Here is a 26,957-nt window from a genome sequence, read left to right as displayed (position 1 = left end):
CTTCTATATATGATCATCACTGAGTATGAACTTATTCTATCACTCTACAGTTGTATTATTAACTTATATTATGATATGGTGATCTACTTCATGTGTAATCTCAGCTATTGCTGCGATACTATAACTACAATGAAGTGTTAATTATTCCTATTTTTTATGATGCTCTTAGCCTGTTTTGTATAAACTGTACGACTTGCCTTTACTCTTGCCAGTATATGACATGGCATCTGCAGTCACGCTCCCTGGTTGCGGGATTGCACATGCGCAGTGGGTGCGGCTCTCCTCTCAGCGTCCCCTGGGTAACATTGACGTCACTAAGGGAGTTTCCCTAGCCCAGGCGACGCTGGAGTAGCCGCCCACACCGGTGCCGTGCATCCCTGCCCCATGGAACCGTGACAGGTGCTGCAGATATAATACTCACATGTCCCCTTGTTGTCCACGGTCCCCCAAGGAAGTCATTACACGAAATACGTGTTGGGACTGTTCCCCATGTGTGCCCACATGTGTTCTCATCCACTCTGGTAAGCCCCTTCTTGGTTCTTGTGCTGTGGTGATTATGTATGCACCCTCTGTTTTACTGATATTTACACTCTGTGTTTCTGTCCAGTGTATCACCCCTTTGGGGGTAAGCTGGCTGTATATTGAATCTTACCTTATTGCCCAGCACGTACCATTGTGGGGAGCTAGTATATCTCCTATACCTCTATACCTTTTGCATGCAGCCCCACATGGGGAATCTATTCGCCTCTCCTTGTCTAAAAACCTTTTCTTAATGTTTTATAATTGTCTATACCCCTGTTATTTCTTGTGTCTGACCAATTAAAATAATTTTCAGGTGCACTAGCGCTTATGATTGGTGATTTTGTGATCATGGGGTATAGGGCTATTCAGGCAAATTAAAAGACTTCTGTTTCTCTTTTATGCATATGTTTATTGAAGTTGTTGCATATCATCTTCGATGAAATCCATATACACTGCTCTGTTTGTTCTATTTGTGCATGGTCTGAAGAGCAGGAGGCTTCAGATCACGCGCAGTGCGCTTGTGAATCCGACAAGCGTACACCCGGATAAGAAAGCTGCACAAATAAGAAGTGCGCACGATTTTCAGGAGCTCATGGTGATGTCGCTCATGTAAATCCATGGTATTCTGCTTACAGGGGCGTGTTACCACAGAAAGAGGGCAAAAAAGACGGGGTGAAGCAATGCCCACGGGACTAGTCATTCTGCTCATTTACATATGGAACATGCAACTTATAAAACTTTTTTTTTTACAAATTAATTTTACACAAAATTACAATACAGGGATGGGTAGGAAGAGATTTCTAGGCCACACATCACCCTGGTTGTAGGCTACAAGGCATATGGGACCTGATAGGTTCCCTTTAATTAATTGCTTGATCAAATATAGGAGGGTAATTTTCACATTTCTAATTTTGTGCTGCTGTCGAAGGTTAGTAGAAATTTACAAATAATCCCCGCCCCTGGTTTAAACATAAAAGTCAAACATAGTAACTTAAATGTATGACTAACATAAAATAGAACATGGCAGGTAATAAAAACCATTATCAGAAAAAAAAAAAAATGGTTTAGTCACCAAGAGCTTAAAATAGCTTCTTCCCAGTGTGAGTTCTTTGATGTCTAACAAGGTGTAATTTCCTAATAAAACATTTCCCACATTCTGAACATGAAAATTACTTTTCTGTGTGAATTTTCTCATGTGTACGAAGGTTACGTTTGATATTAAAACATTTCCCACATTCTGAGCATGAAAATGGCTTCTCCCCTGTGTGAATTCTCTCATGTCTAAGAAGAGAAGATCTTTCTGTAAAACATTTCCCACATTCTGAGCATGAAAATGGCTTCTCCCCTCTGTGAATTCTACCATGTGTAAGAAGATAAGATTTGATATTAAAACATTTCCCACATTCTGAGCATGAAAATGGCTTCTCCCCTGTGTGAAATCTCTCATGTGTAAGAAGATAATTTTTGCTATTAAAACATTTCCCACATTCTGAACATGAAAATGGCTTCTCCCCTGTGTGAATTCTCTCATGTGAAAGAAGATTAGATTTGCTATTAAAACATTTCCCACATTCTGAGCATGAAAATGGCTTCTCCCCTGTGTGAATTTGCTCATGTTTAAGAAGATGAGATTTGATATTAAAACATTTCCCACATTCTGAGCATGAAAATGCCTTCACTCCTATGTGATTTCTCCAATGATAAGCAAATTTCTTTTTATCTGTAAAACATTTCCCACATTCGGAGCATGAAAATGGCTTCACCCCTGTGTGAATTCTCTCATGTCTAAGAAGAGAAGGCCTACCTGTAAAACATTTCCCACATTCTGAACATGAAAATGGCTTCTCCCCTGTGTGAATTCTCTCATGTCTAAGAAGAGAAGGCCTATCTGTAAAACATTTCCCACATTCTGAACATGAAAATGGCTTCACCCCTGTGTGAATTCTCTCATGTGTAAAAAGATGAGATTTGTTATTAAAACATTTCCCACATTCTGAACATGAAAATGGCTTCTCCCCTGTGTGAATTTGCTCATGTTTAAGAAGATGATATTTTTTATTAAAACATTTCCCACATTCTGAACATGAAAATGGCTTCTCCCCTGTGTGAATTCTCTCATGTGAAAGAAGACTAGATTTGCTATTAAAACATTTCCCACATTCTGAGCATGAAAATGGCTTCTCCCCTGTGTGAATTTTCTCATGTTTAAGAAGATGAGATTTGTTATTAAAACATTTCCCACATTCTGAACATGAAAATGGCTTCTCCCCTGTGTGAATTCTCTCATGTGAAAGAAGATTAGATTTGCTATTAAAACATTTCCCACATTCTGAGCATGAAAATGGCTTCTCCCCTGTGTGAATTTGCTCATGTTTAAGAAGATGAGATTTGATATTAAAACATTTCCCACATTCTGAGCATGAAAATGCCTTCACTCCTATGTGATTTCTCCAATGATAAGCAAATTTCTTTTTATCTGTAAAACATTTCCCACATTCGGAGCATGAAAATGGCTTCACCCCTGTGTGAATTCTCTCATGTCTAAGAAGAGAAGGCCTACCTGTAAAACATTTCCCACATTCTGAACATGAAAATGGCTTCTCCCCTGTGTGAATTCTCTCATGTCTAAGAAGAGAAGGCCTATCTGTAAAACATTTCCCACATTCTGAACATGAAAATGGCTTCACTCCTGTGTGAATTCTCTCATGTCTAAGAAGAGAAGATCTTTCTGTGAAACATTTCCCACATTCTGAACATGAAAATGGCTTCTTCCCTGTGTGAATTCTCTCATGTGTAAGAAGATAAGATTTGCTATTAAAACATTTCCCACATTCTGAACATGAAAATGGCTTCTCCCCTGTGTGAATTCTTTCATGTTTAAGAAGATTAGATTTGCTGTTAAAACATTTCCCACATTCTGAACATGAAAATGGCTTCTCCCCTGTGTGAATTCTCTCATGTCTATGAAGATGAGATTTGATATTAAAACTTTTCCCACATTCTGAACATGCAAATGGCTTCTCCCCTGTGTGACTTATCTCATGTCTATGAAGATGAGATTTGCTAATAAAACATTTCCCACATTCTGAGCATGAAAATGCCTTCACTCCTATGTGATTTCTCCAATGATAAGCAAATTTCTTTTTATCTGTAAAACATTTCTCACATTCGGAGCATGAAATTGTTTTCAACCTTGTGTGCGCTCTTTGATCTTTCACATTTCTGACACTATTGGTTTGCTTAACAGTCTGTGGTGGATTAGGAGATAGTTCTTTAACAGGATCAGGTGATAGTTCTTTCCTTTGATGGACTGAGAGTATATTTGAGATGTTTCCATGCTCTTCATATGTATCTTGTGTGTTGCTACAATCATCTGCTTTACAATATGAAGATATCAGATGTCCTTCGGAGCTGCTGGTACAGTCATCTGCCAAGAAGAAAACGGATTTCATTTTTAAACAAAATAAACTTAAAAATTTAAGTAATCTAAATATGAAAATTACAAATATAAGAAAGTAGAAAATGTCATAGAAATTGTATGTAACAATATTATTAATAACTCATCAAAGTGATCGAATATTTTATACGTGCGTAAAAATAATCATTGTTGGCAACGTATCCCTTTGTGTAAATAGAGAATGTTCTGCAATAGGAAACCGCATAAGAGAACAGAAAAACCATCAGTATACATCAAAATGAAAGTTAATGAGCCTCAATAAACTTGTTATATTCTCCCTGCAACCGGTCGCTTTCAGTCTTCAGGGACAGTAGAGGGTTGTACGAGGGGCTGCTGATAAGTCTTTGGCTTTACCCAGAAAGAAACGAGATAGGATGATGAAACTTTACATTTATTTCAAATACTCTTCACTAATGTCAACACACTTCTTACATCGGTATTCCTGGTTCTGTAAGCCTAGCAAAAAGAAGGATTTCGGTTGTGCCTCAAACCAGGCATCCGTAGCAGTGTCATCAGAAATGGTGTGAAATTTGGTACCTTAAGGTGTTTCTTCAGGTTTGGAAACAGATGATAGTCGGAGGGAGCTAGATCTGGTGAATAAGGTGGGTGGTTAACCAGCTGGAAGCCCAGCTCTGTCAGTTTTGCCGTGGTCGCTTGTGCAGTGTGAGCGGAGGCGTTCTCTTGCAGGAACAAGATTCCTTTGGACAGCTTGCCACGCCTTTTGGCCTTCAGAGCTGCTTTCAGTTGGTCCAAAAGTTCAATGTAATTCCTTGCATTGATGGTGGACACCTTTTGAAGGTTGTCCACTAGCAGCACACCCTCCTTATCCCAGAACACAGATGCCATCACCTTAGTGGCTGATTTTTGCAGCCTAAACGTCTTTGGACAAGGAGAACCACTGTGCCTCCACTCTTTTGACTTCTCTTTGTTTTCAGGGTCATACAAATAAATCCAGGTCTCATCCATAGTGACCAGTCGATCCAGGAAGTTTTTAATAGCTTCATGTCCAAATGGTCATGGATAATGAGTGACACAAACATGTTCACGGGAAATCTCCATGATGTCTGCTGTAACTTTACCTGAAATTTGTGGATTCTCCAGTATGAGGTTGAGTACAGCATCGACGATCTCCAAAAACAACAACAAAATCAACAACCACTCTCAGTTGTGCAGGACGTTTCTCATCATTGGTAATGAAGTGGCCCATTTTAAATTTGGCAACCCAATTCTTAACTGTGGAATATGAAGGGCATTGATCCCCCAATGTCTGCGACATATCACCATGAATATCCTTCGCGGACTTCCTTTGCAGAAACAAGAATTTTACCACTCCTCTGCTCTCAGTTGCTGTGAATAACGCATTAAACTCCGCGTGCGTAGAACACTGTTGCCATAAGCAACAAACACAAAAGTTTGAAAACATATTACACACATAAGGCTTTCATGTGATGTAACATTCGTTGCCATGGAAACAAAAAAAGATCACAAAGCCAAAGACTTATCAGCAGCCCCTTGTATCAGACATCTCTCTCTCTCTGAGCAGTGCCTGTTACAGCTCCTTGCACCGCCTCGGTGACTACCTCAAGTTGCACAGTGAAGGGTGGAGGAGCCACATGTTCATGTATTAGGAAGCGATGGCATTACAGCACACATAAGGATGGATAAACGCAAGTAATTTTCTGCTTTCTCTTATCTAGTCCTGGCTGTGACTATGTCATGAGTGTGCCACAACCTGATGTGACCTCAGAGGGGATCTGGGATCAGAAGGTCACAGTGTGTTGTTGATCGCAGATCTGCTTCTGTCTGCTTGTCGTTTGCAGAGTTGGAGTGTATTTAATTTCCTTCAGGCAGTGAAAAGGTTAAGGTTCACTTGTATGCTACAGTGATCTAACAGGTATTTGTAATCTCAACTGCAACCACTCCCTTCTGCTATAAAAATCTTCTTCCTCACGCCTTCCTATGTCGGCTATAGCTCATACCTATACTGTCCACTTGGAAGGAGCCAGTTCCTGAAGAAAGCTGAGGTGTCACTTCAGTTGCAGCTGAAGTTCCCGGCTGCAGTGTTATTTGTTGTGTCTTTCCTCCTGTTTGTCTTTCCTACAGGCCGCTTTACACGCAGCGACATCGCTAAAGCGATGTCGTTGGGGTAAAGGAATTCGTGACGCACATCCGGCCTCGTTAGCGATGTCATTACGTGTGACACCTACGTGCGATCGGAAAAGGTCGCAAAATCGTTCAAAATCGCTAATCGTTGACATGCTCCCCTATTCCCAATTATCGTTGCTACTGCAGGTACGATGTTGTTCGTCGTTCCTGCGGCAGCACACATCGCTATGTGTGACACCGCAGGAATGAGGAACCTCACCTTACCTGCGTCCCGCTAGCAATGAGGAAGGAGGTGAGCGGGATGTTCGTCCCGCTTATCTCCGCCCCCCGCTTTGATTGGGCGGTCGCTTAGTGAAGGAGGTCCTTAGAAAGGAGGTGGTTTGCCGGTCACAGCGACGTTGCTAGGCAGGTAAGTATGTGTGACGGGTCCGAGCGATGTTGCGCGCCACGGGCAGCGATTTGCCCGTGACGCATAACCGATGGGGGCGGGTACGCACGCTAGCCATCTCGCTAGCGAGATCGCAGCGTGTAAAGCAGCCTTAGCTCATGTTGTCTAATTGCAGTGACAAGACTAGCGTCTTATTGGCCTTCACTTGTCAGGGTGATTTCAGAGTCAGTGAGAGCTTAAGCACGTGATCATCATGTGGAGGGAAGGACTTGTCTAGAGACGTGAGGGAGTGCAGGGATCAGCCTCACGTAAATGCTGGGAGGTGACCCCATTCCCCTCTCCCTAGCGCCAGGGCCCTGCATTGTAGCGTTAATTTGGTGTTCTCCCTGTGCTAAGCAGCTCACAAGGTGAATTCTTGGACCAGGCACAACAGGTGAAGTCATGCCGTGACAAACTATGAGGCAATTACCGTATTTTTCGGACTATAAGACGCACCGGACTATAAGACACACCCTGGTTTTAGAGGAGGAAAATAAAATTTTAAGCAAAAAATGTGGTCATGACACAGTGTTATGGGACGAAGATCTGCTGCTGACACTGTTATGGAGGTAATGTCCCCAAATTCTCTACTAAGGTACCCCATCCTGGTAATGATCCTCCTGCCATGTATATGATCCTGCTCCTATACCCCCATCCTGCTCATATACCCCCAGCCATCCTGCTCATATACTCCCATCCTGCTATATGCCCCCATTGTGCTCATATACCAGCATCCTGCTCATAATATACCCCCATCCTGGTATATGGCCTGTATCCTATGGCACAGAAAAAAAAAATAAACGTTTATAATCCCCTTTCCTCACTCCCTGCAACATCGATCATCTTCCTTTCTGTCACAGCAGCAGTGTCGCTGACTTGTGTGGTGCCATTCCCCTGCAGCATCGCGATGTCTTCCTGTCTGTGCCGGTCAGCTGATCTGTGTGGACACTAGCGGCGCGCACAGCGATGACGTCATCGCTGTGCTCACCGCTCTCTACAAAGATCAGCTGACCGGCACAGACAGGAAGACATCACGAAGCTGCAGGGGAACGGTGACGGGCGAGTTTACTGATTCACTGCACCCTGCGCTGATAATGACGCGCGGGGAGCAGTGAATACAGCCACTCATGATCACTCCAGGCTGTAGTTGCCAGGGGTGATCATGCGGACCGGCTCTTTACTATGCGCGCGTCCCCGCCCACCTGTCAGCGTTGGCTTCAGCGCTGACATGGGCGGGGGGATGGGCATGCATATGTAATGAGCGGGCCCACATGGTCATGGCAGGCTGCTACAGCCTGCTTGTGCCCCCGATGACCCGCTCCACCCTCATTCCCCTCAGCCCTACATTCAGACTATAAGATGCACCCCCCACTTTCCCCCAACATTTGGGGGGAAAAAAAGTGCGTCTTATAGGCCGAAAAATACGGTACCTTAAAACTGTTTGTTTTAGGTTTTCTTTGTTTTTTTTTTTAAAGGGAACCTGTCATCAGAAATTTAGCTATAAAGCTAAAAGTTCCCCCCTCTGCAGCTCCTGGGCTGCATTCTAGGAAGCTTCCTATAGTTTTTTGGCACCTTTTATACCAAAATAAACACTTTGTAAACTGGTACCTTTTCATATGCAAATTTCTAAAATCTTCCATGGGGGCGGGCTGCCTGGGGTCCGTTGCTGTCCTCCTGCAGATTTACGCCGCCCCCGAACGCTGAATTTCAAAAGCTCAGGACGCCGCCCCTGGGTGCCCGTGGTCCCGCGCATGCGCTGTTCCACTGAAGCAGTGCCGTTTACTGCGTGCACGTGTGACCGCTAGTGACGCTTTGCGCGGGCACGAGGTTATGGGCGGCGCTGTGAGTGTCATCAGTAAGTGCCGCCCATAACCTCGTGACCGCACTTTCCCCTATGACTCCAGCGTTATGCGCAAGCGCTCGCTGGCCTGATGCCCAGACGTCCCCTCCTTCCCATCCTGCTCAGCAGCAGGAAATAGATGGGAGGAGCGGACGGAGCAGGAGAGCTTAGGTTACGGGGAGACACGGCGAGCATCAGAGCGACGTAAACAGTAAAAAAAAACATGTAAAATCAGTCACACATTGTCATCTGTAACGTCAAAAGCACTAAACCTTTTTTTTTTTTTGTCTCCAACTCGCTGACTCTCCCTCTGTTTCTATATCTCTACCTTCACACTCTTTGTTTCTGTTTTTCTCACTCCGTTTGACTCTGTATTTGTCTATTTCTCTTTATATATCCCTCTCTTTCTCTCTATCCCTCTATATTTCTATTTCTTTCTCTGTCTTTGTCTCTCTCTCTGTTTCACTGTTTGCATTTCTCTGTTTATTTCTCTCTATTTCTCTATTATTTTTCTCTATCTCTCTCTATCCCTCTCTTTCTTTCCCCCTCTTTTTCCCCCCTATTTTTCCCCCCTCTTTCTCTATCCACTGCTTTTCCCCACTCTTTTTTCCCCTCTCATTTTTTTCCATCTCACTCTGTTGCACTCTTTGCATTTCTGTTTATTTCTCCTCTTTCACTCTATTTCTCTCTATCCCTCTCTCTTTTTTTTCTCTTTCTCTATCCCCCTCTAACACCTCTTTTTACCTCTCTTTATCACTCTGTTTCACTATTTGCATTTATTTCTATGTCCATTTCTCTCTCTCTTTTTCTCTATCCCTCTCTCTATCCCTCTCTTTTTCTCTCTATCCCTCTATTTCGCTATCTTACTCTATCCCTCTCTTTCTATTTCTCTTTCTTTTTCTCTCACTCCATTTCACTCTTTGTATTTCACTGTCTATTTCTCTTTCTCTGTCTTTAAATCTATCCCTCTCTTTCTATATTTTTTTTTCTTTCTCTGTCCCTCTCTATATATATCCATCTATCTCTCTCTCATTCTGGTTTTCTCTATTTTTCTCTCTCACTCTGTTTCACTCTTTGTATTTATGTCTGTTTATTTCGTTCTCAATCTATTCGTCTGTTTCATGCAATTTCTATTTCTCTCGTTTTTTCTGTCTCTTTTTTTATTTCTTTCTCTTTTTCTCTCTCCCTCTGTTTCACTCTGTTTTTATTTCTTTGTTTTTTTCTCTATCCTTCTGGCTATCCCTCGCTTTCTGTATATCTTGCCCTTTATTTGTCTGTCTCTCTCTTTGTCTCTATTGCTCTCTTTATCTCACTATTTTTCTTTATTTCTCTTTCTATGTTGCTCTCTCTGTCTCTCTATTTCTATCTCTCTTTCTATTTCTGTTTCTTTCTCCCTCTCTATATATTGTTAAATTCATGTCTCTTATTCTCTCTCTCTTTCTCTCTATCTCTATTTCTCTCGCTCTTTCTCTCTGTCTCTTTCCCTCTCTATCTGTCTATATCTCTCCCTGGCTCTATTTCTCTTTCTCTGTCGCTCTCTATGTCTGTATTTCTTTCTCTCTCTGTCGCTCTGTGTCTCTTTCTCCCTCCCTCTTTTTATAGTCATGTCTCTCTCTCTTTCTCGATATCCCTCCTCTCTCTTTATCTTTGTCTATCTCTCTTCCTTTCTCCCTCTCTATCGCTGTCTATATCTTTCTCTCTCTCTTTCTCTATATTTCTCTCACTATCTCGCTCTATTTCTCTTTCTCTTTGTCACTCTCTCGGTCTTGTCGATATTGTCCTGGATTAACCTCTGAGGCTTGGGAGTAATAAAGATGGCAATCAGGGATGTATGTGTGTTTTTCTTTCAAATAAAATTTTTTAAAGAAGTGTTTTCTTTTCTTTATTACCAAACGGAGGTTCATAATGGCCGTGTCTACACAGGCATGATATTATGAACCTCGGGCTTAGTGCCAGTTTGCAGAAAACTGGCATTAACCCCGTATTACCCAGCCAGCCAAATGCATCAGGGCAGCTGGATGAGCCTCGGTACAGCACCTGAGAATGGCGCTTCACAACGGAGCCGCCATTTTCAGGGGCAGCTGAGGACTGTTTTTCTCAGCGGGAGGGGCAGAGAATGCTTCAGCCTTATCCCGCTGAGAAGCACAGCTCTCAGTTGCTCGCTTGCATCGGGCTGGGCAGTGAAAATACAGCGGAGCACTTTTTTTTTTTTTTTTTTTAAAAAGAATTGTGAAAAAAGACCTGGGATCCTGTTTTGCCAGCTAAAAGCAAGCAGCCTGTAACTAGCTGCTTTTAGCTGGCAATCCAGAGTCCGGACACAACACGACTACACTGCCACTACTCTACACTACAAAATGGTGAAACTTCCTCTTCCTGAACTATCCTACATCACTTCCTGCGGATTTGTTTGCCAAATCCGCACCAAATCCACAGGAAAAAGAGCCTGTGGGAGAACAGACCTGCGGATTTCTTGCGGATTTTACACCTTGCATTGACTTGCATGGGAAAAATCCGCAACAATAATTGACATGCTGCAGATTTTTCCGGATCAAAATCCACGGCAAATCCGCCGCGGAAAAATCCGCAGCATGGGCACAGCATTTCCAAAATGCCATTGAAATGGCTTGGAAGTGCCGCTGCTGCAGATTTTCGGCAAATCCGCGGCAAAATCCGCGGTAAATCCGCAGCGTGGGCACATAGCCTAACGCTGCCAGTGCCGGGTCTCTGCTCCCTGCACTCCTAGCCAGAGTACACATCGGGTTAATTACCCGATGTGTACTCCAGGTACTTGTGCAGGGAGCAGGGAGCCGGCACTGGTAGTGTAAGAGCACACCGCTTAGCGCTGGCTCTCTGCACTCCTAGCCAGAGTACACATCAGGTTAATTACCAGATGTGTACTACGGCTATACGTGTGCAGGGAGCAGGCAGCCGGCACAGGCAGCGTGAGAGCGGCGGACGCTAGTAACCAAAATAAATATCGGGTAACCAGGATGGTTACCCGATGTTTACCTTGGTTACCAGCGTCCGAAGAAGCTGGCTCCCTGCTGCCTGCACATTCAGTTGTTGCTCTCTTGTTGTCACACACAGCGATGTGTGCTTCACCGCGTGAGAGCAACAACTAAAAAATGCTCACGGACATTCAGCAACAACCGGCGACCTCACAGCAGGGGCCAGGTTGTTGCTGGATGTCACACACAGCAACATCGCTAGCAAGGTCGCTGTTGCATCACAAAAATCGTGCCTCAGCAGCGATGTTGCTAGCGATGTTGCTTAGTGAGACATGGCCTTTAATCCAAAGTTTGCCTAAACACAACCAAAAAAAAAAAAAAATAAGGGTCCGGTAATGACTACTTGCCACGTTCTGTATGTCATCCTTTCGAATGTTAGCCATTCTGTTTCTACAATTATAGAATTAAAAAAATTATTTCAAACTTAGAATGGATATATCAATTATTTATTCAAAATAAAAATATCAAAAACTTTTTAAAAGGGATATCACAAAATTAAACAGATGGCTACAAATAATTATGTTTTTAGGGTGTCTTACGTATATGTGATAATAACTTTTGTATTTATTTATAGTTTAGTTTTAACTATTCCTATGTTATGCTGGTATTTTCAGAGCTTGTGTTCTGGTCATTTCTCAGCTATAGGCAGATAAAACGATAGCTCTACAGAGATAAATAGAGCGTTTGAGATAGTTAGTTATAAACAGATAGATAAAGAGAGATATATAGAAAGTTAGATGTAGAGAAATACATATAAAAATAGTTAGATATAGAGAGAGATATATTATGAGATCGATATAGAGACAAACAAATAAAGAGAGAGATACAGACAGAGAAAGAGCTAGATATAGAGAGAGAGGGACAAGGAGATACACACTGAAACGGAGAGTTAAGGCCGCTTTACACGCTGCGACATCGCTAGCCGATGCTAGCGATGTGTAGCGTGATAGCATCCGCCCCCATCGTAAGGCCGATATGTTGTGATCGCTGCCGTAGTGAACAGTATCGCTATGGCAGCGTCACACAAACATACCTGCCTATGACTGTCGAAACGCCTCCTTTCTAAGGGGACGCTTCGATCGGCGTCACCGCGACGTCACGAAGCAGCCGCCAAATCAAAGCGGAGGGGCGGAGGTGAGCGTGACGAACATCCCGCCCACCACCTTCCTTCATCATTGCTGGCGGGAAGCAGGTAAGGTGAGGTTCCTCGTTTCTGCGTCGTCACACGTAGCGATGTGTGCTGCTGCAGGAACAAGGAACAACTTCGCCCAAGCCATAGAAACGATAATTGGCAGAGGACCCCCATGTCACCGATGAGCGATATTGAATTTTTTGGCGAAGATTCAAAATTGCTCACAGGAGTCACACACAACGAGATCGCTACAGTGGACGGATGTGCGTCACAAATTGCGTGACCCCAACGACATCGCTGTAGCGATATCGTATCGTGTAAAGCGGGCTTTAGGGGTACTTTACATGTTGCGCCATCCCTACCGATATATCGTCGGGGTCACGGCGTTAGTGACGCACATCCGGCACCGGTAGCGACATAGCAACGTGTAAATCCTAAGTTCGATGATGAATGAACACAGAAGCGTTCAAAATCGCTGATCTGTGTAACGTCGTACATTTCAATAATGTCGCTACATCATGAGATATGATGTTGTTTGTCGCTCCTGCGGTGTCACACATCGCTGTGTGTGACACCGCAGTAACGACAAACATCTCCTTACCTTCATCCACCATAAATGTGGAAGGAACGAGGTGGGCGGGATGTCATGTCCCCTTCATATCCTCCCCTCCACTTCTATTGGGTGGCCGCCTAGTGACATCGCGCTGACGTTGCTGTGCCGCCAAACACATCTCCCCCTTGAAGGAGGGATTGGTCGCCAGTCACAGCGTCTTCGCCGACCAGGTATGTGCGTGTGACGCTGCCGTAGCGATTTTTTTTTTTGCTACGGCAGCAATCACAAGATATTGCATGTACGATGGGGGCGGGTGCTATCGCGCTGGACATCGATAGCAAATGCTATTGATGTCGCAACGTGTAAAGTACCCCTTAGGGTATGTGGGCACCTTACGTTATGAGCCGGGTGAAAACTAACGCACCCTCAGAACTGTAAACACTGCGTTTTAAAAAAAAATGTATCTAAAATGCATGCATTTGGGAAACATTTTGCATACGTTGTGCATGCATTTTGCTAACATTTTTGACAGTGCGGTCCAACGTCATTTACCTCTGCTACATGCCCGCTGTCAGCAGACCGAGTCGCGCGATGAGAATGAACTGGGATGAACTTCACCCGACTTCATTGTCATCCCCAAACTCAGTTTGTGTGTCTCGTCCTGATTATCGGTCACCCGTAAAATACTCAACGCTGGCCGCAGATCCCCATAAGTGATCAGCGATGCCGTTGCTCAGCTTACCCGAGGCCAGCTGGAGTCCTCCACCGGAAACCGCAACTCACCTGTGACATCATCGCCAATCGCGCAGCTCACTTAAGTCACTCGGGCGACTTGCTGTCACAGGTGGAGGATGAAGCAGTGGCCGCGTGTCACGTGACTGACGTCATCGTTGATCGTGCGGCTCACTTAAGTTGCTGCGTGAAGCTGACCGAGTGGTATGGTTTGTGAACGCTCCTGTCAGCTTCATGTAACATATCTGAGAGCGTCGTGTAACGTCGTGTGGATTACGCCGGACCTGGCCTGGTTTTTGGTTGTTTATAAAGTGGTTAAAGAGGTCTTGTTTTTTTTTTGGTTTTTTACTCAAAATGAAGTTTTTCTTGGGATGTGTGTTTTTATTTTATGTAACTTACAGGTTAATAATGAAAGGTATCTCGGGAAGACGCCTGCCATGATTAACCTAGGACTTGATGGCAGCTATGGTCTACTTCCATTAACTCCTTATTTCCGTTCTTGCCACCGCAACAGAGCATTTGGGGATGAGCCTGGTAAAATCCCAGGACTGTGGCATCTAATGGATGCGGCAATTCCGTGCGCCTGATGGCTGAAATTATCAGGGTGGGTGGCTCCCCATAACGTGGGGCTCCCCAGTGTGAAAATACCAGCCTTATGCCTTTACTTTGGTTTCTATCAAAATGCGCGAAAAGAGAGAAAGATAAAGAGAAATAAATATAAAAAGAGATCGAGGTAGAAAGAGAGAGAGATAAATAGAGAGAGGGAAACAGAGAAAGAGCGACAAAGATAAACAAAGATTGACAAAGAGAAATAAAGAGAAATAGTGAGCGACAGAGAAAGAGAGAAAGATAGAGAGAAAGAGAGAGCGATAGAGAGAAAACAAGAAAGAAATGAATATACAAAGAGAGGGAGAAAGCGACAGAGAGAGTGAGAGAGAAAGAAATAGAGAGAGAGCAACAAAGATAAAGAAAGATGGCGAAAGAGAAATAGAAATAGAGAGAGAGAGAGAAATAGTGATAGACAGAGAAAAAGAGAGAGAAAGAGAGAGATAAATTGAGACGGAGAGAGAGAGGGAGAAAGAGAGACAGATAGAGAGACAAGAAGCGAGAGAAATATAGAGAGCGATAGAGAAAGAGCGACAGAGAAATAGAGAAATAGAGAAAGATAGAAAGACAGAGCGAGAGAAAAAGAGACATGAATATAAAGATAGATAGAGAGGGAGAAAGAGCGCAACAGAGAGAGAAAGATAGAAAGAAATATAGAAGGTAACAGACATATATAGAGAGCGAGAAATATAGACAGATGTAGAGAGACATATAGGTGTAGATACAGGTTGAGAGGGATAAATATGAAGGATAGATCTAACAAAAAGGAGAGATGTGCAATAACATTAATATTTTATTATTTCTTGGCGTATATGTGCTTATAATTGTGTATTTATTTTTATTTGACTTTTCTCTTTTCTTCTCTTCTGTTCTTCTCTTCTGCTTGCAATGTAACAAACTTGCCTTCCGCTACTTTGCCGTCAATATACAGATAAAATGATAGAGAGACAGACACAGAGAGACACACAGAGAGACAGACACACAGAGACAGAGACACAGAGAGACAGACAGAGAGACACAGAGACAGAGAGACACACACAGACACACAAAGAGAGACAGAGACAGAGACACACATAGACAGAAATAGAGATAGAGCGCCAAAGAGAAAGTGAAATAGAAATAAATAGTGATAGCCATAGATAAATATAGAAAGAGGAAGTTTCACCATTTTGTAGTGTAGAGTAGTGGCAGTGTAGTCGTGTTGTGTCCGGACTCTGGATTGCCAGCTAAAAGCAGCTAGTTACAGGCTGCTTGCTTTTAGCTGGCAAAACAGGATCCCAGGTCTTTTTTCACAATTCTTTTTTAAAAAAAAAAAAAATGTGCTCCGCTGTATTTTCACTGTCCAGCCCGATGCAAGCGAGCTACTGAGGGCTGTGCTTCTCAGCGGGATAAGGCTGAAGCATTCTCTGCCCCTCCCGCTGAGAAAAACAGTCCTCAGCTGCCCCTGAAAATGGCGGCTCCGTTGTGAAGCGCCATTCTCAGGTGCTGTACCGAGGCTCATCCAGCTGCCCTGATGCATTTGGCTGGCTGGGTAATACGGGGTTAATGCCAGTTTTCTGCAAACTGGCACTAAGCCCGAGGTTCATAATGTCATGCCTGTGTAGACACGGCCATTATGAACCTCCGTTTGGTAATAAAGAAAAGAAAACACTTTTTTTAAAAATTTTATTTGAAAGAAAAAACACACATACATCCCTGATTGCCATCTTTATTACTCCCAAGCCTCAGAGGTTAATCCAGGACAATATCGACAAGACCGAGAGAGTGACAAAGAGAAAGAGAAATAGAGCGAGATAGTGAGAGAAATATAGAGAAAGAGAGAGAGAAAGATATAGACAGCGATAGAGAGGGAGAAAGGAAGAGAGATAGACAAAGATAAAGAGAGAGGAGGGACATCGAAAAAGAGAAAGAGAGAGAGAGACATGACTATAAAAAGAGGGAGGGAGAAAGAGACACAGAGCGACAGAGAGAGAAAGAAATACAGACATAGAGAGCGACAGAGAAAGAGAAATAGAGCCAGGGAGAGATATAGACAGATAGAGAGGGAAAGAGACAGAGAGAAAGAGCGAGAGAAATAGAGATAGAGAGAAAGAGAGAGAGAATAAGAGACATGAATTTAACAATATATAGAGAGGGAGAAAGAAACAGAGATAGAAAGAGAGATAGAAATAGAGAGACAGAGAGAGCAACATAGAAAGAGAAATAAAGAAAAATAGTGAGATAAAGAGAGCAATAGAGACAAAGAGAGAGACAGACAAATAAAGGGCAAGATATACAGAAAGCGAGGGATAGCCAGAAGGATAGAGAAAAAAACAAAGAAATAAAAACAGAGTGAAACAGAGGGAGAGAGAAAAAGAGAAAGAAATAAAAAAAGAGACAGGAAAAACGAGAGAAATAGAAATTGCACGAAACAGACGAATAGATTGAGAACGAAATAAACAGACATAAATACAAAGAGTGAAACAGAGTGAGAGAGAAAAATAGAGAAAACCAGAATGAGAGAGAGATAGATGGATATATATAGAGAGGGACAGAGAAAGAAAAAAAAATATAGAAAGAGAGGGATAGATTTAAAGACAGAGAAAGAGAAATAGACAGTGAAATACAAAGAGTGAAATGGAGTGAGAGAAAAAGAAAGAGAAATAGAAAGAGAGGGATAGAGTAAGATAGCGAAATAGAGGGATAGAGAGAAAAAGAGAGTGATAGAGAGAGGGATAGAGAAAAAGAGAGAGAAATGGACATAGAAATAAATGCAAATAGTGAAACAGTGATAAAGAGAGGTAAAAAGAGGTGTTAGAGGGGGATAGAGAAAGAGAAAAAAAATAGAGAGGGATAGAGAGAAATAGAGAGAAATAAAGTGAAAGACGAGAAATAAACAGAGAAATGCAAAGAGTGCAACAGAGTGAGATGGAAAAAAATTAGAGGGGAAAAAAGAGTGGGGAAAAGCAGTGGATAGAGAAAGAGGGGGGAAAAATAGGGGGGAAAAAAGAGGGGGAAAAAGAGGGGGAAAGAAAGAGAGGGATAGAGAGAGATAGAGAAAAATAATAGAGAAATAGAGAGAAATAAACAGAGAAATGCAAACAGTGAAACAGAGAGAGAGAGACAAAGACAGAGAAAGAAATAGAAATATAGAGGGATAGAGAGAAAGAGAGGGATATATAAAGAGAAATAGACAAATACAGAGTCAAACGGAGTGAGAAAAACAGAAAAAAAGAGTGTGAAGGTAGAGATATAGAAACAGAGGGAGAGTCAGCGAGTTGGAGACAAAAAAAAAAAAAGGTTTAGTGCTTTTGACGTTACAGATGACAATGTGTGACTGATTTTACATGGTTTTTTTTTACTGTTTACGTCGCTCTGATGCTCGCCGTGTCTCCGCGTAACCTAAGCTCTCCTGCTCCGTCCGCTCCTCCCATCTATTTCCTGCTGCTGAGCAGGATGGGAAGGAGGGGACGTCCGGGCATCAAGCCAGCGAGCGCTTGCGCATAACGCTGGAGTCATAGGGGAAAGTGCGGTCACGAGGTTATGGGCGGCACTTACTGATGACACTCACAGCGCCGCCCATAACCTCGTGCCCGCGCAAAGCGTCACTAGCGGTCACACGTGCACCGCTACAGTGGAACAGCGCATGCGCGGGACCACGGGCACCCAGGGGCGGCGTCCTGAGCTTTTGAAATTCAGCGTTCGGGGGCGGCGTAAATCGGCAGGAGGACAGCAACAGACCCCAGGCAGCCCGCCCCCATGGAAGATTTTAGAAATTTGCATACGAAAAGGTACCAGTTTACAAAGTGTTTATTTTGGTATAAAAGGTGCCAAAAAAACTATAGGAAGCTTCCTAGAATGCAGCCCAGGAGCTGCAGAGGGGGGAACTTTTAGCTTTATAGCTAAATTTCTGATGACAGGTTCCCTTTAAGTGAACTAACCAGCAGGATTTTGCTATAGCAGGTATAACGGCACTGAGATACAGTGGGAACCTCCAGCTGTGACCGCAAATAATTTGAGTGATGTCACTGTTCATCGTTGCAACTCAGTCTTTGCCTAAAGCCCACAGTGTGTGGTCATGTTCCTTGTGGGATATTGTGTGGATTACTTCAGAACAGGGTGTTTTGGGGGTTAATAAATTGTGAAAGAGGGTGTATTTTCTTTCAAATAAAGGATTTTTTGGTGTTTTGTGTTTATTCCTTTTCACTTACACATTAGTAATGGGGGAAGGAGAGTCACATAGATGCCTCTAGGGCTTAGCAGCAGCTGAGCTGTCATTAAACCCTTATTACCCCAATTGCCACCACACCAGAGCAATTGGGATGAGTTGGGTAAGGTGCTGGGATTGCTCCTCTAAAGGATGCGACAATCCTGGATGGCTGCAGGCTGTTATTTTTAGGCTGGAGGTCCAGCCTGAGAATACCAGCTCCCAGCTGTCGGCTATATCATGGCTGGGTATCAAAATTGAGGGGGACCGCATGCCGATTTTTAAAAAAATATTTATTTAATTATAAAAAGCCGCATGCGGTCCTTCTTATTTTGTTACAAAGCCAAGATAAGCACACAGCTGGGTGCTGCAGCCGTATGCTTTATCTGTGCTACGTATCCTAATATGGGGGGACCCTAAGCCAATTTTATTTATTTTTACACTAATCTAGGCACTCACACAGCATCTGTGATTGAAAGCAGTCAGATATGCGGTCACACAGGGTGGGGGGCGCAGTATGACTGCAACCAATCACAGACACCGGGACAACCAGTGGACAAGGAAAGCAGTGCATATGTATGAAGGATAATGAGCGGCCCTGGAAGTAGCGTTACAGCCATGTGGGAGACTGGTAAGTATAGTGTGCTTGCTCTAATCCCCCTATCTCTTCTATCACCATTTTAAAGCGCCTGATTCAGGTCCCTATAGACCTGGTTGCATCTGCCGATCCCGGGTATCTGCGGGTCCGGCCATCACTAGTCATTACTCCTTGCCGGAGCGATTACCTGTAGGATCCTCCTCTTTGCGCCGTTCATCTCCCCACACACCCCTTTCTCCTTTCTCCATTATGGCTTCAAGATGAATCTTCCTCGGATATTTGCCTCGATTTCAAAACTGTGAAAATAATAAATGGAAAAGTCACAAACAGAAGGAAAACTCTTGTGGAATGTTCTAGATGGATGCTTTTATTAGACTCTCGTGTGGCAACTGAGCCGCCAATTGCAAAAAACATCACCACCTCCTATATCACCAGTGCTGCCCTGAGAGTCAGTACAGCGGCACCTAGTGGTAGAAGCAGGCGTCTCTGGAGCAGGGTCCGATAAATGTACCACATTACGACAAAGTGATGTCTTTCATTATTTTGTCTTGACTTTTCAGATACCCTAACATTTTTTTTTATCAAATGTGAATTGTTTTGTTTGGCAATGTTGTAGTTTTTGGGTATATAGTATTATCTTGTTTAATGGTGTCCGAAACATTTTTTTAAGTGCTATTAATTTGCTGTTAGACAGATCTGTTCCTTTTTTATTTATATTTGCAGCTCAGTATGGTCTAAGTCAGGGGTGGGGACCTTTTCTGTGGCCCCCAGGCAGATTGCTGGGGACCGAAGCGCTCAGGCTGGCAGCCGCAATATGCTGGATGCCATCCCTTTAAATCCCCATGTACACTGCGAGGATGCGCACGCAGCATTCATTAATGAACGCTGCGTGGGCAAACATTTAGGTCCTCGCGCTGAGAACTTACTTTGTGGGCAGGGTTAGCACATGTTGGGCTCCCGTCCCACCATCCTGAACATGCCTTCCCCCACAGTGCTGTGTGCCACCCCCAGTGCTGTGTGCTCTTGTGATGTCTATGATCTCCCAGTGCTGTCTGTGCCCCAGCCCCTACTGTGATAATGTGAAGTGGGGCCAGTAGGCGGTAGTCACAGGCAAAGGCTTCCTTCCGATAGGCGACCTGGCCCCACTTCAGAGGAAAACTGTTGTGGTCCTGGCTGGGTGTGTGGAGAGGTGCGGTGCTGTTCATTCCTCTCAGGAGGGACGCTTCTTGCCACTGTCTTGGGCAGGCCAGGACCGAATCGTGGAGGAAACGGAGACTGAGTTCTTATTAGGCTGGGGCCACACGGGGCACTACTGCGATGCTCGCATGAGACTTGGCTTGTGCTGGCAGCACAGCAGGAGCAGAGTGTCATACGAGTGTGCGTACATCTGAGGTCCGACCCTGCGAGCAGACCTCAGCTGCGGGGGGCGGGCTGGCTCTCAGGAGGGGAGGGAGGGATTTCTATCCCTCTCTCCTCCGTAGTCGGCTATTGCCATTCTCGCACTGCACTCCCAGTACACCGGTGTACCGCAAGTGCAGTGCGATTTTTCTCTCGCCCCATTCACTTGAATAGGTGCGAGAGAAAGAGTCTCTGCTTACAATCGCAGCATGCTGCGATTGTTTTCTCGGTCCGATTAGGGCTGAGAAAATAATTGCTCATGTGTGCTGACACACAGGCTAGAATTGGTCCGAGGGGAATGCGATGTTTTATCGCACTCCACTCGCACCGATTTTCTCGCCGTGTGGCTTAGGCCTTAGGCTGAGGCCACACAGTGATTACTGAGAGTCCTTGCATGACACTCGGCTCACGCTCGCACCCCAGTGGGAGCTGAGTGTCATGTGACTGTGGTCCGATCGTGTGATCAGACCACAGCTGCAGAGGGGAGAGCCAGCGCTGCAGAGGGGAGGGATTTATCTCCCCATCTCCTCCATTGCCAACTGATGTAAGAATTGCACAGCTCTCGCGTTACACCTATGTAACGTGAGTGCAATGCGATGTTTCTCTCGCCCCATAAACTTGTATGGGTGGGAGTGAAACAGGATCGCATTCCACCCGCAGAATGCTGCGACTGTTTTCTCGGTCCGATTAGGTCTGAGAAAACAATCGCTCATAGGAGTGGTCCCATAGAGTAATATTGGTCCGAGTGGAATGCGATTTTTATCACATTCCACTCTCTCCGTATTACTCGCCGTGTGTGCTGAGCCTTAAGGGGGCTTTACACACTACGACAACGCTAATGCTAAGTCGTTGGGGTCACGGAATTCGTGACGCACATCCTGCCGCATTAGCGATGCCGTTGCGTGTGACACCTATGAGCGATTTTGCATCGTCGCAAAAAAGTGCAAAATCGCACATTGGTGACATGGGGGTCCATTCTCGATTATCGTTACTGCAGCAGTAACGATGTTGTTCTTCGTTGCTGCGGAAGCACACAACGCTGCGTGTGACGCCGCAGTACCAAGGAAGCTCCCCTACCTGCCTCCCGGCCACAATGCGGAAGGAAGGAGGTGGGCGGGATGTTACGTCCCGCTCATCTCCGCCGCTATTGGGCGGCGGTTCAGTGACGCTGCTGTGACGTCGCTGTGACGCCGCACGGACCGCCCCCCTTAGAAAGGAGGCGGTTCGCCGGTCACAGCGACGTCGAAGGGAAGGTAAGTATGTGTGACTGCTCTGGGCGATGTTGTGCGCCACGGGCAGCGATTTGCCCGTTTCGCACAACAGATGGGGGCGGGTACCCACACTAGCGATATCGGTACCGATATCGCAGTGTGTAAAGTGGCCTTTACGCAACAGTTCTTTACTACACAGTTTCTGGAAGGCAACTTTACACGAGAAGTAGTGGGCACATCTCATAGTACGCTTCATTAGTATCAAACACCAACAGCCGCATTTCCTCTAAGTTCACCTCAGCTGTTATTATTGTGGATGCTCCCTGTCCTCCTGCCACTGCCCGGCCTAGCCCAACGGAGACATCTGTGAGAGTCAATCCAGTCCCCGTCCTGTTCCACGTCCTCCCAGGAACAGGCAGTAGCGACGCTCTCGGATCTGCCACACTAGACTGCATAGTCGTCTCGCATCCAACTCCAGTCCCTACCCACAAGGGGCGCTACGGCCGACAACCAGTATTAGATTTTTCTACTGGTTTTCATTTTGGGTTACAACCACCCTCCGTGTGTCCATATGTTTTCTCACACTATCCTTGTGAGTAGGGGTATGGGAGAGGGAGGCAGAAATAAAGGCCCCTTTACACACTGAGACTTTCAGCGATCCCACCAGCGATCCCAACCTGGCCGGGATCGCTACAAAGTCTCTGGTGAGTCGCTGGTGAGCTGTCAAAAAGGCAAACCTGGCCAATGACGCAACAGCGATCCGGACCTGCAGAACGACCTAGCTAGTCATTGGGGACGTTGTAAAGCAGCTTTTTGAAAGGGAAGTCGCTAACAAAGTCGCTGTAAAGTCCCCTTTACACACTGAAACTTTCTAGCGATCATGCTGCACAGCGGGAAACAAAGGACCAAAGAATGGTCCTGAACTATTTGTAGCGATCAGCAACTTCCCAGCAGGGGCCAGGTCGCTGATGTGTTTCACACACTGCAATGTCGCTGGGGAGGTCGCTATTACGTCACAAAACCGGTGACGTTACAGCGATGTCGTTTGCGATGTTGCAGTGTGTAAAGCCACCTTTAGGCTATGTGCACACGGTGCGTTTTTCTCGGCGTTTTTGCGCGTTTTTCGGGTGCGTTTTTGGCCTCAAAACTGCATGACTTTGCTTCCCCAGCAAAGTCTATGAGTTTTCATTTTTGCTGTCCCCACACAGCGTTTTTTTTCAGCTGCGTTTTTGTGGTGACCACAAAAACGCAGCATGTCAATTATTCCTGCGTTTTTCACTGCGCTTTTCATCCATTGAGTTCTATGGGATGTTGAAAGACGCAATGAGAAACGCAAATAGCTGCGTTTTGGTGCGTTTCTAAGACCAAAAACGCAGCTATAAACGCAGGAGGTGGGTAGTAAAGTGACATGTACAGGAAGAGGATTCCTTCTGTCAGTATACACAGAAGCGTGAATCCTCCCGGTACCGTCACCGTCGCTTCCACCTCCCGTCCTGGGCATGTATGCTGCCGTGCGGCGCCATGTCTGGGCAGGAGATGGAAGCGGCTGCGAAAACAAAAGTTAACAGTAGAAAAAAAAAAAAAAAGTTATACTCACCTGTCTGCAGCCTCCCGGTGCCATGCCCGCTCCCAGATCCTCTCACGGTATCGCCACCCCCGCTCCGGCTGTGTGCAGATGGCCGGGAAAGCTCCGACGGATGCAGGACCTGGCGATGGATCACCTGATGCAGTCACCTGACGCATCAGGTGATCGTAAGTATCGCGGTGACGCGGGCGCCCGGCCGGTATCAGCGGATGCGTCAGGAGACTTCATCCCTGATTACCGGCAGCTGCTGCAGCGATCGGACAGGATCAGACTCCCGCCCCATCGCTCCAGGAGCTGCCGGTAATCAGCACATAAGTGAGTATTATTATTTTTTTTTTGCACCGATGCATCTGCTGATTGTATAATCGGCTTTTATACAATCAGCTGATGTGTGATGGGATTCAGGCACTTGATCCTGACACATCATCTGATCGCTTTGCCTTCCAGCAAACCGATCAGATGATATTGGATCCTGATTGGACGGCGCGGGACCCTGACCCAGGATTACTGAGGAGGGGGGTTCTTTATTTCAATAAAGATGGAGTCACTAATTGTGTTGTGTTTTATTTCTAATAAAAATATTTTTCTGTGTTGTGTTTTTTTTTATCTTTACTAGAAATTCATGGTGGCCATGTCTAATATTGGCGTGACACCATGAATTTCGGGCTTAGGGCCAGCTGATAATATACAGCTAGCCCTAACCCCATTATTACCCGGCGAGCCACCCGTCACCAGGGCAGCCGGAAGAGTTGGATACAGCGCCAGAAGATGGCGCTTCTATGAAAGCGCCATTTTCTGGGGTGGCTGCGGGACTGCAATTCACAGCGGGGGTGCCCAGAAAGCATGGGCACCCTGCACTGTGGATTCCAATCCCCAGCTGCCTAGTTGTACCCGGCTGGACTCAAAAATTGGGCGAAGCCCACGTCATTTTTTTTTTAAATTATTTCATGAAATTCATGAAATAATTTAAAAAAAAAGGGCTTCCCTATATTTTTGGTTCCCAGCCGGGTACAAATAGGCAGCTGGGGGTTGGGGGCAGCCCGTACCTGCCTGCTGTACCCGGCTAGCATACAAAAATATGGCGAAGCCCACGTCATTTTTTTTTTTGGGGGGGGCAAAGAAATCCTGCATACAGTCCTGGAAGGAGGATGCTGAGCCTTGTAGTTCGACAGCTGCTGTCTGCTCTCCTGCATACACTATTGGATGGAGGATGCTGAGCCTTGTAGTTCGACAGCTGCTGTCTGCTCTCCTGCATACACTATTGGATGGAGGATGCTGAGCCTTGTAGTTCTGCAGCTGTCTGCTCTTCTGCATACACTAGTGGAGAAGAAGGAAATGACATCAGACCTTTTTTTTTTTTGTTCACTGATAAAAAACGCATAAGGACGCAGTGAGCAAAAACGCAGCAAAACGCAGCAAAAAAATGCACCAAATCGCGGCAAAACGCGTGCGTTTTTTGCCGCGTTTTTTCGACGCAGGTGCGTTTTTAGCGGCCAAAAACGCACAAAAACGCAGCGTCAAAAAGACGCAGTGTGTGCACATAGCCTTAGTCTTCCATTTGTTTGTAAAGACCTGTCTCATCCTTTGTTGCTCATCCCCCCATCCAGTAAAGTCACCTCCAGGGGAGGGATCAGGATAACTGCATTTTATGGCTTTTCCTGTTGATGTTCTCCCTGCACCTCTGGATTGTGATGTGGAACTTCAAGGAAATCTAATTCCCAGACACAATGAGAAAATAACAGTCACAGGAATCCTATTACAATGCAATGTCACTTCCCATGACTCCTGTCCCTTTTTATTGTATAAATTGAACATGATGCACAGATGACCTATTAAAATATTTGCAGACCAATATGAGATGTGAGAGCCGAGATCCAGTACCGTATATACCACTTAGGGCTCTTGTCCACTTGCACACCGCTTCCGATGCGATAGCATCGGAAACAATATGCTAATGACCCTCTGCTGCGGGTGTCAGCTGAGGGTCATGCGACTATAATGCGATCGCATCAAAGGAGCGGAGAAGATGGAGGGAGCACTTTCTCCCATCTCCTCCGTTATCTGTCTCTCCGTGCACTGCACTCGCATAACATGCGAGTGCAGTGCGATTTTACACACGCGTGAGCCAAGACTCGGTGCAAAACGCAGCATGCTGCAATTGCACTGAGAGCACGATTCGTGCCGTAGAAAATTAAGCACGAGGACACTGTCTCATAGCTTAACACTGGTGCGAGTGCGATCCGACTTTTAATCGAATCGCACTCGCACATGAAAATCGCAAGTGGACCAGAGCCAATACATTTACCATAGGGGCTGTCAGGGGTGTTGGTAAGGTCAGAAAAGATCAGGGAAGAAGCCATGAGATATTTTGCCACCGATCCTCCCACCCAAACAAAAATGTAATACAACAGTCTGCACCCCCGTATAGAGCCCACACCCCATATACCTCCATATACAGCCCGCACCCCATATACCCCCATATACAGCCCGCACCCCATATACCCCCCTATACAGCCCGCACCCCATATAACCCCCTATACAGCCCGCACCCCATATAACCCCCTATACAGCCCGCACCCCATATACCCTTCTATACAGCCCGCACCCCATATACCCCCCTATACAGCCCGCACCCCATATACCCCCCTATACAGCCCGCACCCCATATACCCCCCTATACAGCCCGCACCCCATATACCCCCCTATACAGCCCGCACCCCATATACCCCCCTATACAGCCCGCACCCCATATACCCCCCTATACAGCCCGCACCCCATATACCCCCCTATACAACCCGCACCCCATATACCCCCTTATACAGCCCGCACCCCATATACCCCCCTATACAACCCGCACCCCATATACCCCCCTATACAACCCGCACCCCATATACCCCCCTATACAGCCCGCACCCCATATACCCCCCTATACCCCCCTTTACAGCCCACACCCCATGTACCACCATATAAAGCCTGAGGGCCATATACAACCCACATCCCATATACAGACCACACCCTATATACCCCCATATACAGCCCGCACCCCATGTATCCCCCATATACAGACCGCACCCCATGTATGCCCTGTACCCTGATCTCCTCTCAGCAGTGTCCTGTCTTCGTCACGTGCTGCTGCTTCCCGCTCTGGAATAGTCTCGACTCTCGACGTCTACCGAGGAGCTGCCGCCGGGAAGGGGGGGTGACGTCACAGGAAGTAGGCGGAGTCCAAAAGCACAGTGCTGTGGAGACTCAGACTGCAGAGATCACAGTGAGGAGGAGCGGGTTGAGGCTGGGGTGAGGGGCTGAAGAGAGGGGCTGTGTGAGGCTGAAGAGAGGGGCTGTGTGAGGCTGAGGAGAAGGGCTGTGTGAGGCTGAGGAGAAGGGCTGTGTGAGGCTGAAGAGAGGGGCTGTGTGAGGCTGAGGAGAAGGGCTGTGTGAGGCTGAAGAGAGGGGCTGTGTGAGGCTGAGGAGAAGGGCTGTGTGAGGCTGAGGAGAAGGGCTGTGTGAGGCTGAGGAGAAGGGCTGTGTGAGGCTGAGGAGAAGGGCTGTGTGAGGCTGAGGAGAAGGGCTGTGTGAGGCTGAGGAGAAGGGCTGTG

At 45.7% G+C, this 26,957-nt stretch overlaps 1 protein-coding gene across 1 annotated transcript; it reads right to left on the bottom strand.

Annotated features, from left to right (window-relative positions):
• Nucleotides 1-905: 905 nt before the first annotated feature.
• On the bottom strand, nt 906-26,553 carry LOC142245444 (uncharacterized). Its single transcript, XM_075318154.1, has 3 exons — nt 26,452-26,553; nt 19,355-19,463; nt 906-3,949 (listed from the first exon to the last, which is right to left on the bottom strand). Exons 2-3 carry the CDS (start codon nt 19,413-19,415, stop codon nt 1,692-1,694), a joined length of 2,319 nt encoding a protein of 772 aa, XP_075174269.1. The 5' UTR covers nt 19,416-19,463; nt 26,452-26,553; the 3' UTR covers nt 906-1,691.
• Between the last annotated feature and the right edge of the window lie 404 nt (nt 26,554-26,957).

Source organism: Anomaloglossus baeobatrachus, chromosome 7, assembly GCF_048569485.1.
Source record: "Anomaloglossus baeobatrachus isolate aAnoBae1 chromosome 7, aAnoBae1.hap1, whole genome shotgun sequence".
Taxonomy (NCBI): domain Eukaryota; kingdom Metazoa; phylum Chordata; class Amphibia; order Anura; family Aromobatidae; genus Anomaloglossus; species Anomaloglossus baeobatrachus.
The sequence above is the reverse complement of the archived record's forward strand: the minus strand, read 5'-3'. Positions and strand labels throughout refer to the sequence as shown.

Coding starts and splice junctions, on each gene's coding strand:
- LOC142245444 (XM_075318154.1), bottom strand. CDS start 19,415: ATGGAGAAAGGAGAAAGGGGTGTGTGGGGAGATGAACGGCGCAAAGAG. Junction 3,950..19,354: donor CAAAGAGGAGGATCCTACAG/GTAATCGCTCCG, acceptor TCTTCTTGGCAG/ATGACTGTACCAGCAGCTCC.